Below are 15,851 nucleotides of genomic sequence, written 5' to 3' on the forward strand. Positions count from 1 at the left end.
CAACACAAAATCACACCTCATTTGGATTCTGACAACCTTAACAACAATAACGGCATCATTCAGAAGCTGAACTTGGCCCATTATCATTGATTCTGCATATACTTTTGAACAACTCTGAACAGCTCCCCTTAACTCAGTTGTCCAAGGGAGGTGATTAGTCATGTGGTGAAGTGCTTATAGAGCTCAAATCTAGGTTCATAAAAGGCTTATGGATCCCCGCCCCTGACAGGCAACAGATAACTCTGAATACTTACTCTCCATTGAGACAGAATCGAAGAATTCTGATGAATGATCAGCTAATGATTATTTCTGAAACCACTGGATGAAAATGAATTGGTCTTTCAAAATGAAAAGCTGCGCAAGGAACCTAAGAGATTTTATGACAGGGCTTGACTAACTGATGATAAGTTATCTGCAATAGCAGAAGACTACACTTGATAACACACACAAGTTCCATGCAGTCCTTGCCACAAACCACACCAACTACTTCAAGCCTCCGCAGTAAAAACTGATCACAAAAGCAAAGACAAAGATGGTCTTTTAATCAGATTCCCATGTCATCCTGTTAACACAGCACTAACAGTGGGAAATGCAAGCTAATGTTCTCCAAGCAGACTTAAGATGAACCTCGCTGTCTTGCATAGGGACAATAACTTCCACTGTAGGAGCAGGAGTGACCTTCCAAGTACAATGATCTTTGACATACCCTAGCATTAAGTCAGAAGATTTTGAGTCTCAGAACACTGGTGTCCTTCCTCCTCAATATACCACCACTATCAAAAACACACACACAAAAAAAAATACACAGGCATTTAATAATTCAAAAACAAACCTTTCATTCCAAGCATAGCCTTTTTCCTCACCAAAAGAAGTGCCAAAGATTATACAAAGACCCTGAGGTCTTCACTAATTTATTGCCATACAATTGCAATTTTTGCAATGAGCAAATGCTCTTGTAAACTTCCTCTCCCCTGCTGATTGGACAGCTGTGCAGTCACTGGATAACACAGAAGGAGCAGAGGGAAGAGACAAGATGACATGAACAAGAGGCCAAGAGAGACGGAAGGGCTACCTTAAACCAGATCAAATAGTTTGCTGCTGAATATAAAACTACTTCCATAGATAACAAAGCAACTGGAGCTAATGCACGTCATTAAAATACTCAAAATAAAGCTGTAGGCAATGTCATGTGAATGAACACTGAATGGACATGGTACTAAAATATCTGGAAATACATCCTGAAGCAGCATGTACTCTAGACAACTTTTATCGTCATTCAGCCTTATCCAACTAAGTCCAATAAGCAATTCAGAAGGCACCTTTCTCTAGTATATCACATTCTGCTACTTGTCAAAGTTATTTTCATATCTGATTCATTATGGAAAATATAGGTAAATGATCCTGTTCATCTTCCCTGATCTCCAAGAGATGCTGACTAGAAAACCCAAGCCTTTGCACTCTCCAAATCTCTCTGCCATTTCTTCTAAATGGTGTTGAGTTCACACCCTTTGGGAGGAGCAATGCAAAAAAGAAAAGAAGCAAACAAACAAACCAAAAAATCAAGTATTTACATATATTTAATCAAAGGCACCAACTCCATTCCCCAAGAAAACCCTCAGAGTTGGATTTCTGAAGTTTAGCACAAGTTCATCTGTACCACTGCTCACCCTCTCTTCCTTTATTACTCTTACTTATCTACTTCATTTCAAAAAGAAACGCAGCAGCCCTTAAACATAGGGCTATGCGTCCATCATGTACCACAACAGATATTTGCATTGTGATGGAACCAAAGGCCTCAACAAGAATGAAATTGCAGTCACTAATAGCCACTTCCCTTCACAGATAATTTACACTCCTCACAAACAAACCACTCCTCAGGTAGTCATCTTTTACAGCCTCTCTTTCCTTTCCACATGTGAAATGCTTTGATTAAAATTTGAAAATCATCTCCTCAGATCATGTACCGTGCTTTTAATTTTTCAGCCAAGTGCTATGCACAGCTTTTATCTGTAATATAACAGATTGCCCAAGGACACACAGAACAAGCCATGGGAAGAGTCAGGATTTCCTGCCTCTTAATCCTCCCTCAGACTAGCTCTCTCACATTACTAATTCTAGGGGGACAGCTGTTGAGAGGGGAGGGGAGGGGAGGGGAGGGGAGATGGAGAGAGGTTTTGTTTGTTTGTTTTGTTTTTACATAAGTAAAAGTGGGTAGCAACAATAGCATGTGCCCACCCCAGAACAGTGAAAAAAATCCTGGGCCCATGAACATACAAGTGGTTGACATGAGTCAACTGTCTCATGGCTCACTTGAACACAACTCAAAACCGTTCTGTGTGTTACACTAGTCTATTTAACTAAGAAAGCTCAAGACCACCTATAATTAGCAGGAGATCAGGAACATTCAAGAGACAAATACAGATCGTGCAAAGGTGATGCATCAGCAGCCTGCAAATAATTAATACCCATCCTGATAATGCCACCTACTCCAAAAGGCCGTGCAACAGTTCACAAAACCCGTAACGTCACAAAGGAACAGGAAGATCATTTTTCATCCCCACAAAAGTAGGTCACCTATCACATTCTGAAAAAGAATCCAAGCAAAAAACAAATGGATTTTGAGACAAGTTGTACTCATTTATCATAGCAAAGCACAGCTCACACGGGGGCTTTGGCAGCCCTCTGGCTAACTGGCTGAAATGAGACCGATTTCAAAATAAAAAAGATGTTAAAACAGTTGTGCTAGTAGAAGACGTAACTGCAAACATGTATGTATGGGATATTTAGAGGCTGCTTTACTTGCTGGGATGAGATGACAAGATTACAGAGGGATTACTGCCTACATATACAGGTAACTCAAAATTCATGCATTTTATTACTATCTGTGTTTATAGCAACACCAAGAAGTCTTGTATTCATGCACTCCCCAACTAACCCATAATGAAGAGATCTAGAGCAACATCTAACAGGTACAGCCAACCCTACATTGTGGGAATGGAGATGGTGTCTTTGGGTCCCAGGGATCTCATCAATGTCTATCAATGTCTATAAATACCTGATGGAGGGAACAAAGAAGAGAGAGCCAGGCTCTTCGCAGTAGCATCCATTGGCAGGACAAGAGGCAATGAGCACTAATTTAAACAAAAAAACAAAATTCCTTCCAAATACCATAAAACACTTTTTTACTGTGAGGATGGCTGAACACTGGCACAAGCTGCCAAGTAAAGTTATGGAGTCTCCATCCTCACAGATATTTAAAACCCGACTGTCCTGGGGAACCTGTGCTAGCTACTTTAGTCACTTTCTGTGACCCTTTAAATACATTTTTGTTGCATACATTTTTAAAGTAAACAAGCTCATTTAAAAAAGATCGGTCACTAAGGCATCCTTCAAGACAAAGCTTTCCAATGTTTTTGTAAAACCTCAAAACCAGATTTTTTCTTCTCTCAGTCCATGCTCTTTTGGGGATGATTTAGATGGACTGCAAATTCCACTTTCCCTCATCAGCCAGCTCCCTAAGTTTCCCTTTTTACATCAGCTTCTTTCAATCACTTGAAAGATACTTCAGTCAAACAAATAGGGAACACTTCTGAGTTATACATCATCTTATAGCTTTGGTTGATTCCTCCCCCTGCCCCCCTTCATACCCTCTTTTCTTTATATTACAGCATAGTCTGTCCTTCAACTCATAGTTCCCTGCAATCCATATTATTCTCTTCAAGTTTCTTTTTTCCCCCTTTTTCTTTGTTTTTTTTTTCAGCCACTGAATTCTTTCCAGTTTCAGATGAAAATAACAATTAGACTTTATTAGTATGAGACCTTTTCCTGAACCGATAAAAATCTTATTATTCAAAACAACGCTAGCATGATTTCTTTAACAGTGAGATTTTCATGTTCCTTTTCTTCTTTTTAGAAAACACTAATGACCTTCAAGGATAATCAGTTTTCCAGCTTCTTTCTTTCTATTCTTATTCTTATTTTTTAATCCAATTTTACCATCAAGGACAAGTATATATGAACAAATTATACATTGGAGTCATAGCTCCCTTGAGGTATCATTCTGGATTATTGAAGTACAATTATTATAACACATCGGTCTGCTCTAAGACTTCTAAAATACTGTTTAAAACTCCTTCCTTACAGCAAAGCCACTAAAAAATACTATTAAAACCTAATTCATCTGCTTTGTAAAAATGAACATATTTAGCACTTCACAAAACTCAATGAATGAAAACCAGCATACGTTAGTAGAAATGTAGACAGATGATAATTAAGAAAATAGGTAGAAACAGGAAGGATCCCAAAATGGACAGGATCCAAAGTTGACAATCATAGCGTGATCTTAAAGCCTGAATAAAATAACCTGCAGTTGCTCAAAATTAAAGGTCGGACTGGATGATCTGAGAGGTCTTTTCCAACCTGAATGATTCTATTCTCTCAGTTTCATAAGGTAAACACCAAGAACTAGCAAAGAATGAAACCTCACATTTCTATGGGGATAACTTCAATTCAATTGTATTGCACTGAGGGGGGGGGAACAGAAGAAAGGTTTGCCTTAGACACTCTCCTGGACTTGTCACACTAAAAGCCTTATCACTTTACAGATAATTTGAACAAATACTTTTATTTACTTTGATCATTTGCCACATTTCACCCACTTGCACCCTGAATTTAAACACTTTATACAAATTCTACTACACTGCATAAACAAATAAACTAAAAAAATACTAACTATATATTGAACCCCCAGACCCTCATATTCCTTTGTAAGCCAAATTGAATGTGCAATGCAACTGATCCTACCTAACTTTAATTATTTAAAATCATTCATTTTCCTATAGCCGACATTTTAAGACAGGCTTTCTAGTCTTTCAAACCTCAGAAATCATTCCAAATACCTTTTTTTTCCACACTACATATATTTTACATATAGTCATAGATACAACATCACTGTGTATTACACAAAGTCCAGGTAATGAAAAAATGCTTTGCACTTTTCCTTGTGTTCCATTTCCCTGACTGAACTTCTTTCCCCAGCCATTAAATACAAACAAAGCTTGTTTAAAAGACAGATCGAAAGACAGAAGGAGAGAAAAGCACAGACCTTGAACACCAGGAGTGAAATTAAATTAGTTAACTGCTAGAAGCATGAAGCGTTAATGAAATAGCACTGGAGAATTTTCTCCTTATGAGGAACATTTATTCAATGTTAATTAAATTCTTTTATTCAAAATCTATATTTACCCAAGCATAAAAATATTACATCATATCAACAGCTGAAGAGTGTAAGCACTACTGCACTAAAAGCATCTTTTTTCCCATCTAGTGGAGTGAAGCCTTTAAATCATTGATATTATTTGAAGTGTTCAAAGAAATGATGGCGACACAAAAACAACAACAACCCAACCAAACAGAAAAACACCAGAGAAACCACTGCATGAACCAGAAACCACAGTTATTAATTCATTTGTCTAATGAATAGCTATCAGAGACTAGCTCCAAGCATTTTCTTACGAAGTTCACATCCAATAGTGTTAATGAGGAACTTTCACAAAGCCCACAACAGTTATTTCCCTACAATAAATCCAGGTGGCTGGTTTGTTCATTTGCAGTCCAGTTCTGCACCACTGAAACCAAAAAGTTTTGACATTAACTTCGATAGGTTCAGTAACTGAGTTTCACCAGGGTTTTCTCTAGTTTCTGAGCTACATTTAAAAAAGCGTAAGCAGCATCTCACTTCTGACAGTTCATTTTAACTAAATCACAGGAGCACAGTAAGTTCCAGGTGGAATTGGAGCTATGCTTCATCTTAATCTGGTGTTGTGGATACAACATTGGTGACTGCTAGAGTCCTCACAGGCATTGGTCCAAAAAGCCGACAAACTAGAGAATGGTCTCCTCCTTGTCAAATTTTGGCCTCACCAGTATCCTGGCTCCTCCCAGAAGAGTTCAGAAGAGCACTACACTGCTGGAGCACTTCTCCAGCTCCAGCTCTCCAAAAACATCAGCACTTGAGCAGAAAAAAAAAAAAAGTGAAATTCTTATTTACTTACATAGATAAATTGCAACCTCTGAAGGTTAGCTATGTGGTATGCAACATGGATTTAATTTTATTTGCTGTTGAATTTCTTCTTAAAAGTCTACATTAAACCCTTCAAACTGAAAAAGTTCTCACTTTGTTCACTGTTACCAGGATTAAGTCTAGATTTTAGAAAGAGCACTATATGAAGGGGCAGGAAGGGGTAGAAAATAAGAGTAGAGGAGGAAAGTAAAAAAAAAAAAAATTACAGAATAAAACACATTAAGTTCTACAGATAATATTTGGTTGCATTCTAGATATCACCTTAAAACAGAAAGAGCAGTCCTTAATGGAATATATCCCCAGGATAACCATGTGGAATAGACACTTTTGATTAATTTAACTAGTCACTAGCTACTGTTCTATAAAAATATAGCTGAAAATGTATTTTCTTTCTGTGGAAGCAGAGAACGCAACCTGAATTCAGAACCGGTGTGTTCAGCAGAAAGTTGATTCTACGCTGTTCCACAGAAGGATGTAAAGCTCAGTTGTTCACCTTCCAGCCTCAGTATTTCTACCTTACCTGAAAAGAAGTAAGGTAAATTAGACAACAGTGAGTACTAGAAATTAATTTCTAACCAGTGAAAAGGCATACATGAATTGCAGGGCTGTCTGCTCATAAGTGGTACAGAAACAAAGTAAAATGGTACATAATAGAAATGAAAAAGTGACATGAAAACACCATTGCAGAAAACCTAAGTAGTCAACAAAGAGGAAAACAAAGCAGTCCTAGAATGTAATGTATTCTGAAAACCTGGTGGATGATGACTGGAACCGACTTTGTATGAAAACATCACATAAAGAATAAGCAGCAGGCTCTTTGGTGAGTTAAAACAGAAATCTGTTAGCTAGTCATCCCCCATTACACAATGATAGCCATCTTTTTTGATACAGTAGGACATTTAAATATAAACGCAAAAAGAAATGCATCAAAGACTGGAGCACCAACAGCAAGAAGAATTTCTATCTGAAACTGAATTATGCAGGCAAACAGTTACTGATAATAACCAGAACTCGAGTCAGTGATAGCAATTACAGAAAGTGAAAACATCTGAACAGTACAATGTCCTGTCTTTTTCAGGGTCGCATTTAGGAATAGCAAGTATTCTGAAAGAACTTGTAAATGGACCGAGCAGCCAACATAGTCTGTGAGATTACAACATTTTCACTTGTACAAGTTTGCAGGCAAGACTATTTTTCATGTAGCCAGAGTGATAAATATTAATCTCTTCTATTTTCCTTGTAAAATTCAAGCTCACTACAAGCAACAGAAAGAAGTTAGCTCCCCAGCTTTTTTTATCAATTCACAGTGCCAAAACTCATAAAAATAATGAAGACTGAGAACTGACCTGTTAAGACAGTCTCTTCCTCTATAGCCTATGCTTTTATAATTTACGTTAATGATATGGAAAATATTTTTATATTTATTTTCCATCAGGCAGAATCATTTCCTATTTCCCTTGTCAAGCTGCTGGGAGACAGATAGAGAAACATTAACCAGAAAGCCTGGCGGAAGTCCAAGCAGCACTCCCATTCTGCCCACCCGACGCTCCCTGTGATCTCACTTGGCTAGTGCCTAGTCGGATTCCTGCAAGTTTTCCTGCCTGCTGCGAAATGGTTGCCAGGTTTCACCTCAAGGCATTAACAGCTTGCCGTTGAAGGCTAAATGATTGCTGCATCTCAGTAGGCTGTGTTAATACCTACATACCCTTGTGCCCTTCTCTTTCTTCTTCCTGTAGAGTATTCCAAGTCTTATTTTGGGAGCACTGTGAAATGTACACGCTGAGATACTTCCTCACACGCCCATGTGTAGAGCAGCTTTCTTTAATTCAGAAGTAGTGGGGCTGCAGTACAAACAAATATTTGCACAACTGATCTTTCTTACTGGTCAAAACAGCAAGCAACTTAGAGACGATGGAAATAGTCCTGCTCTCTCTGAGGTCTGTCAGAATTTGGCTGGTTTATATCAATGGGAACAGCAGCAACCTACTGCTTTTCTCTTCCATATTCCTTTATGTTTTACCCTGCCTCTGGACAGACAGCTACTTGACCTCCCCCCACATCCACATTTCTTCCTATTCTAGCTTTCTTAATCTCTAAACTTAAAGTTTTCCTCCCTAACAAGCAAGAGCTTTCAAGCACTACCATTTGTCACCAGCCATCAAGCACGGATCAGAGACCTATGATTTAAGCACACAGACTCAGAGCCCAGCACTCCCTACTGACATCGCAACAGAATGATGGACTTGTATTTCCGAGAGAAGGCAAACCGTATGTTTCTCACTGGGGGCATTACTGACTTCTTAACCAAAAGGTCCATTCCAGACTCATTTTCAACTGACAATAAAAAAGGAGAGCTTAACAACCCTCTTCCTTTTTGTCCACCACGTACTTTATCATAGTCAAGTCATCGATTCAATTATTACAGTCTGGCTTTGCAGACTTCTGTATATTTGCCCATTTGTCTCCTTGAAGACATCATTACCATTTCCAGCTCTTCAACACATAACACTGCTCAACTGCTCTGAGTGCCTTGGCAAGATGCCCTGCCTGCTAATACAATGCTAGGACTCAGTGACATCCTCTTTCAGGATCCCTCTGAATTTTGTAATCTGTGATAATACACACCTATCCCAGCCTACAGCTGCAATCTGGTAAGACTGAATCCATCTATTTTTAAAGCACCTGTAAACCCACTAAGAAGCAACCTTATAAATGCATCTCAGATTTTTTCTGGGCTTCTTAAGTAGTTTCAAAACTTCCATCCAGACTCTTAAAGGAAACGAACAGCATCACAGCTTTCCATAACAATACCTATTCACAAAGCACAGAGCATAATAACATGAAACCTTAAGGAAAAAAAATTCCATTATAGAACCACTGTTGTCCAGTGACTCAGTATTATTTTCAAGACAACAGCTGACTGCCTAGCTCTGTGCAGCTGATAACTAGATTTCTGTACCTTGTTTGCTGGGAGATTGGAACTTACTCCTCACTCAAGTCAATCTGTTAATTACGAACTGCACAGAGCTAAGACTAACTTGGATAAATCAAAATTTTGGAGGGAAGCAGCTCAGAAGAATTACCTATAAACCACACCAAACACATACAGCATTATTTTGATCTTACATTGGTCTAAACATTTCTTTTGAGCAGAGCCTGTTTCTCAGTCAGAAGGGTGACACTCTCAGTTAATACAGAAAAACAGATGTTCTCAAAATGTATTAGGCCTCCCATATAAAGACTCTTCTTTAGGTATATATTCAGGTACATAAACAGAGGTATTTGGCTGATCTCATTTCATAACACTTTCCTGATAAACACTCTGGGCGTTTGGTGCCTGTTCATAAAGAACATCAACCCTCAGTTTGTGTCTAATAGGACTTCATGGACGCAAGCAGTGGATAATTAACACCTAAGCAAGCAGCTACACTTTTAGAATTCAAAATGAGTTGGGAAAATCAGACCTTCCACAACAGAAGCCAAAAGGAAATAAAATGAATGGTATTAATCAAGACACTTTCAATCCTGATTAGTTCCATCTTCACCCCGTTTGAGGAGTTGATAAGATGGGCCGTACCAGGCTATCTAAATTAGATTTCTGTAACCAATTGTGCATTCACGTCTAAATGGCTAATAACATATCTGAGCACATTTTCTAAGAAAACTACAATGAAATGCATCACCAGATGCTGATATTACACTTCATCCCTTAGGTCTTTTTTCTCCATATGCAAGCGAATACTTAGTTTTTAAGAAGCCCACCCAGGTGTTTGTTGCTGGAGTCTAGATGGAGAGAATTGCATGCAAATGAACTGATTCCTCAGGCAGATCTTCCCTCTCAAGCAGCAGGGAACTGTATTTCCAGAAGAGGCAATTGCCTCTGTACTACACGTACACTGCCTCTCACCAGGAGCTCATGATTTTTGTAATTAAACCTACTTCTGCTTATGATATGCCCAGATTCGCCCTCTCTGATTTCTTCTGTAGTGGTGAACAGGCGTGGAAGAAACAGATGACAAATTCTGAATCTCAGTTTAGGAGATTTAGGTCCTGACTCTCCACCACAGAGCACTGAAGCAATCACAAAATTTTGTGCTTCCAGCAGTAAGCTCAGCCTGCGTTTTTCCCATTCAGTGTTTCAGCTTAGGTTTAGAGGTGATTGAGTTTGTTTGGTTTCTGGCTGACAGAAACGGGCAACTCCTTTCCATTAAAGGAAGTGCAGCCATACCACACATTAGATAAGTGGGATAATACCTTCCCATCAGCATCTCCACAGCAGCACCAGATGTCATAACGCCATAGTGCAGAAATGCATGCCTGTCCTGCAGCTACGGATTAGTCACATCAAGGACACAGAGGGGAGGTACAAGACATAGCTCAACACGCCCCTGCAAATGGAGAATATCCATGCCAAACAGTTCTCAGATAAGAGACATTGTTCTACTAGTTTATGCAGAATCAATAGTGAGAATGGTTTTTAGTTATGGTTCAACAAAGACTTCAAAATAGTAATTACAGTTCAAGAAAAAAATTGTTCTATTTCAGCTTGAGGCCCTGAGAGTGAACATTAAAAAAAGGAGAGAGTCCCAGTGTTGAAGAAATACCACAGACTGCTCTAGAGATACTTTTGAAAAGGTAGCTTACAGTGATCACTGATAACCTGGGTGGTATGTTAAAAATCACCTCATTAAAGGACAATTAAATAGCAGACAAGAAAAACAAGGCAATCGCTAAATTGAACCTAGAAATTTTTATCATTCTGCAAAGAAGCATTTAAATTCATCTTTGAAACACTAATTCTTTTAATACTGCTTGCTCGTGTCAGCATTTTCTCAAAATCACTTCATAACTCTAATTATTCTGCAGTGTTTGAACAGATTTATTATGGCTTTTATTAAATGCAAACAAACAAACAAAAATACACACACGTTATAACTTCTTTTATTTTCAAGTCAATTAAATATCTGTATGCTTATTTAGAAAAGACTGCATCTGCTTTCCATGGGCTCTAAGGCTTAGTCACTTGTTTCCTATTTACAATAAATTGTTTCAAATCAAACTTTAAAATTCCACATAATTATCACAATAAAACACTTATTAGCACATGCAATGCAAAATGAAATCCAAACATTTAAGAGAGAGTAGGTGTTTTGGATCATTTCCATAGGAAACAGTTGTGTTGTTTTTTTTGAAGAAACTATAAAAGCATCCCAAGCAAAATGAAGCCATCCTATGTCATCCTAGCAACTGACTGGAGTTAGTCAAAAATGGAAAAAGCACTTTTATCCAAATCTGAGGGAAGGGAAGGGCAGGGCAGGGCAGGGGCATTAGTTTCCAGCCAAATAGCACCCAAAAGAGGCTGATACTGACTACACTTGGTTTACTCACTGCAGTTTACAATTTGTAAAACTGGTCAGTAAAGGGGAACAAAAATTACTGTATTTCAACAGAATGCAATGTATTTGCAGTGTTTTCTCTGTATTACTGTGAGCTTCTATATTACTGTGAGCTCCAGTCTGTGAGCTTCCGACAAAAATTAAAAAACCCTAGTTTGTCTAAAGAAATCCTAAGGGATTTAGGATCCAATTGTCTGAAAAATATTGTAGAATATACATACACATATCCAAATCTGTAATTCATTCTGTGGGAGATGAGTAAGCAAGTAATACAAAGCTTAATTTAAAAAAATGTTTAAAAAGATAATATTTCAATGCATAAATGGACTTATTTTTCTTTTCTGGGACAGGTGAATTTAAAAATATTGGAAGCCTATTCCTTCTCTCTTGGTATTTTCATCTTTTATATCGCTATTTCCCAAATAACTTTGAACCACAGTATCTCCTGTTTGACAGAACTCCAGAGGAGTGGAGTCCAACTTAAAAGATTCTGTGTGACATCTGCAGCTCCAAATGCTCAGAAGGGAACAAAAGGAGGAGCTGAGCCGAGCATATTTTTCTAAATTTTACTCAGCAGTTTGCTTCAGAAAGGATTGTCAGAACACACAGGTATATCTGCAATCATCCTCAATTCCTGAAGCATACCTTAAGCTACCTTCTTTTACCACAAACAAGTTTGAGAATGCTATTTTAAGCATATAGATATATAAAAGTCTCAACACTGAAAAAAGCACTGCATGTGAAGGCATGCTTTAGCTCAGACCACGTGCAGACCAAAGAGACAGCAGTAATTTTGTATTTTGCCTTCCATGAGTCTTGTATACTTTTGATACTCACATAGTAGAGCCATTAAACTACAATGGATACTGGTTTCATTCATTTTTGTATTTTCTGAGCAATATTCTACTTCACATCTCTACCACTGTCTATTTTAGAATGTTTCTGCAGCTGATTAAAAGACTTCAAGTGATAAAAAACTTGATTCATGAACTCAATTTTTTATAATAATTTTTATTTTTTAAAACGGTTCTACTTCTCTTAACTAACTGAAGTGGACAGTGTGCTGATAAACTTCCAGTGACACTGGGTTCAGCACTGAAGAGTATCAAGAACATAAAGACTGCTCAGCAGTCTTTAAAGTAAGCACAATCTTCTTTCAATATCATACAACTGTAACAGTAAAAATAAAACTGTGATCTATTTAACTACAAGAACTCTTGCTACACTCTATGGCCTTATGAATAGAGCCTTGATATGGGAAGTAAAATGCCTGGTTTCCCACAATAATACCAGTGAGAGAGAATGTGCCGAACAGCCCCATATATCATCATAAGAATTCAATATCCAAGACATTTTCTGTTCACTGTGCTTGAATTCAGAGAAAGACAAGATAAGGTTAGCAAAACACAGCAGAGATTACTTGTCACTTTAAAGCATCTCCCTGTGTTAACTGTTTTGTGTTGTAAGCTCTGAAGTACCAACACACTTTCCCAGACTGCGCTGAGAAGTAGCAGCTGAGCAGTTCGGTGATGAAGTACACGGCATCTCAAGTGGGTGATAGCTACAAGTGCTCGCAAGTATTATTTATAAAATACAAAGTCCAACCATTCCTGAAGCAAAGGGGTGTCAGCTCAGGTGGAGAGCCAGATAGATCAAGAGTGCAGTAAGGTAACACAGCCTTCTGTGTAATGTAATGGAGCTGAACACAGAGGGGTAAAACAATGCTCAGAGCAAAAGCAAGCTAAGAAATTTCTGAATCTTTTCTAGCATCTACTTCTTCTCTCCCTTCTTACTGCTTTCTGCACAGCTCCAGGATAAATATGAAGTACTTCAGTCATCCTACCCCCACAGTTCTAGGCATCCTGGTATGGGTGAGGGATTGTAAACCTGGCAAAGTGCAAGTCAGGACAGCAAATCCACATTCTCTGGTAAACCTGGGGGCAGCCAGCAACCATCAAGAGCTAGTCCTTCCTTTTGGTCCTTCTAGAGTTTCCAGGCTCAAGCTTGCTAAGATTTGACTCTCTCCAGTCCACCAGAAAACATCAGTGTCACTGCACAGGTATAACGAGAGATGAGCCAAAGGCAGCCTGGGACCTAGAATCAACAGTCCACTCTAACAAAACAAAAGAAAAAAAAAAAAAGGAAGCTTAAAAGCTGGTTGTGGTGATCAACCTACCCCTTTAAACTGAGAGCTGTGTACCGTAGTCTACTGCTGCTTCTTTCTTCCAGGCTGCTCCAGTGATGTAAACCACAGTGAAGAATCTTCACAGGGTCAAAACAGAATGAAAAGGGATTTCAAATATTATGTTACTAAGCAGTAGCACGCTGTTGGAAAATAAAATGTGATTTATGTCTCAGCACAGATATGGAGTCTGTTAAGCTAGTCCCAGAGAGCATTTCTAGAGCACAAAGCAGAACAGAGTTTATTACAGAGATGATTAGCAACTAAACACATTTACTTAATGTGGTTTTTACAACCTAAACATCACCCACTTATGCAGTATACCAACTAAAGATTTTGACTTGTCAACACTGCAACACTGAAATATAATCAAGAGATGGAGTAAATACAGTCTCAAACAACACAGGGGTATGGATAAGATCATTTCTGTCTACTTAATTACAGGTAGCTGGCAGTATGTTTTAAAGTACTAATGTGAGTACTATGTACTAATATGAGCTAAACTATAACTTTTAGTTCACAACATATACGGCTGCCTGTTAGATTCATTTTAAAATACTCTATCAGAACATGAAAAATGCCCCAGTGATCCATTTAGCTCCACATCACATGTCCAACAGTGGGAACATTTAGGAAAGCAGAAAGCTCTGGCACGTCCCCGGGTTATTTCCCTGCGAAGTCCCTCAGCATTCAACATCCAGTGCTCAGTGGCCTAGAACCTGGCCTCCTGTTGAACAAGACTGCCACTTGTGGATAAAGAAAGAAAACAACTCTACAGTAGTTTTCAGTTCAAATATAAGCATTATTTTAATAATTATATATATATATATATATATATATGATTTCTTTTTCTAGGCCATCGCAGATATGCTTAAGAAAGCAAAACTAATTTTTGTCATTTTGCTATTGCTCCATTAAGACACAACAAATATCAGAGTTTTCTATTAGTGCCCTTGTATTACTTGTCATTTCACTCAAAGTCTTCTGTATTTTGATTGCAGAGGGATCTTACGCTCAGGTAACAGCACAACTTAATATCATTATTCCACCTCTCTGTGGATCTTGCCAACTTTTCCAGGAAAAGTACAGAAAAACTAGGACATATAATTCTAATACTTGCTTTACAGAAGGTGAACGTCAGTGCAAAGAACCAAGGCAAAAAAATGATAAGGCTGGTAGCTTATTGTAAAGCTTCAGAGAAGAAAGCTGAGGCAAATTTTGTTTCTGCTTCATGGATTCACAAACAGAGGCCTAAACAAGGTTCCCAAGGATAAAAATAAATAAAGCAATATTTTCCTGGATGGCGTGTGCCCTCCAGGACAAACATTTTATGATGCAACAAGGAAAGTGAAAGTTAGAGCCAGGACCTTATCATAACAGCCATTTTTCTTCCCTCACACTTAGCAAAACACCACATTATCTTATTAGAGTAGGTTTCAGAACTTTGTTTTTTTTGAAAACTACGAACCTGTTCTTTTCTTGTTGCTGTGAGAGCAGACAATGGGAATCAGCTTAAAATGATAAAGCAGTATCTTCAGCCTGAAATCATTTTCTTAACCAAAATTACAACAATCTGACATTGTCACATCAAGCACTTTGCCAGACAGATTGGCAAACTAAGGTCTGAACAGGTCAATCCTAGAAAACATGTCCCCCACAATTCAGCAAAGCATGGTGATATTTGCTTCTAATTAAACCCTCTGTGGTACCACTGAACTTCAAGTTTGAATGATCTGTTCAGTAACAGGCCAGAAGGAACAAATACAAATTCAGAAAACATGGGTTCCTAAACTCCAATTGGCATTTTTGGGTTTTTGCCCTCACAGATGGATGTGCTTGGAAAACAAAGTCTCCAAGCGAAATACTTTTAGAGGATTCACAGGAGAAACAACACACCACGTCCTTCCTCAGCGATCACCTCTCCTGGTGACCAACGAGGGCCTCCATGGCCGGGTAGGCCCCTACTGTGGGGCCCTACTGTGCCAGCGGCCATCAGCAGGGCACAACCCACCGGAGAGGCACCACAAAGACTCCCAAGGCATCCCCATTCTGTGTCTGGGGAGCACCACCACTGACTTGTCTCTAGGCCAAGCACTGCAAGGATTTAAGGGTTTGATGGTTTAAAGTCTGATGAATCCCAAATGCCCCTGGAACAATCAAGTACAAGCATGCAGATTCTGACAAGGAAAAA

The 15,851-nt window shown here is 38.5% G+C and overlaps 1 protein-coding gene across 5 annotated transcripts in view; it reads right to left on the reverse strand.

The window, feature by feature from the left end:
* Positions 1 to 15,851, reverse strand: part of UBE3D (ubiquitin protein ligase E3D) — an 80,743-nt gene that overhangs the window by 16,944 nt on the left and 47,948 nt on the right. Inside the window, exons 10-11 of one of the 5 annotated variants that reach the window (XM_040554027.1) lie at positions 13,655 to 13,740; positions 5,923 to 6,602 (exon numbers count right to left, since the gene is read on the reverse strand). The exons of 2 other annotated variants lie outside the window; for them this stretch is intronic. In XM_040554027.1, the coding sequence (XP_040409961.1) occupies positions 6,599 to 6,602; positions 13,655 to 13,740 (90 nt within the window). In that variant the 3' untranslated portion in view covers positions 5,923 to 6,598. Of the gene's footprint in view, positions 1 to 5,922; positions 6,603 to 13,654; positions 13,741 to 15,851 lie in introns of those variants that run through there. 2 more of the 5 variants (XM_040554026.1, XM_040554025.1) reach the window with 2 other exon arrangements.

The sequence above is a fragment of the Cygnus olor genome, chromosome 3, assembly GCF_009769625.2.
Source record: "Cygnus olor isolate bCygOlo1 chromosome 3, bCygOlo1.pri.v2, whole genome shotgun sequence".
Classification (NCBI taxonomy): domain Eukaryota; kingdom Metazoa; phylum Chordata; class Aves; order Anseriformes; family Anatidae; genus Cygnus; species Cygnus olor.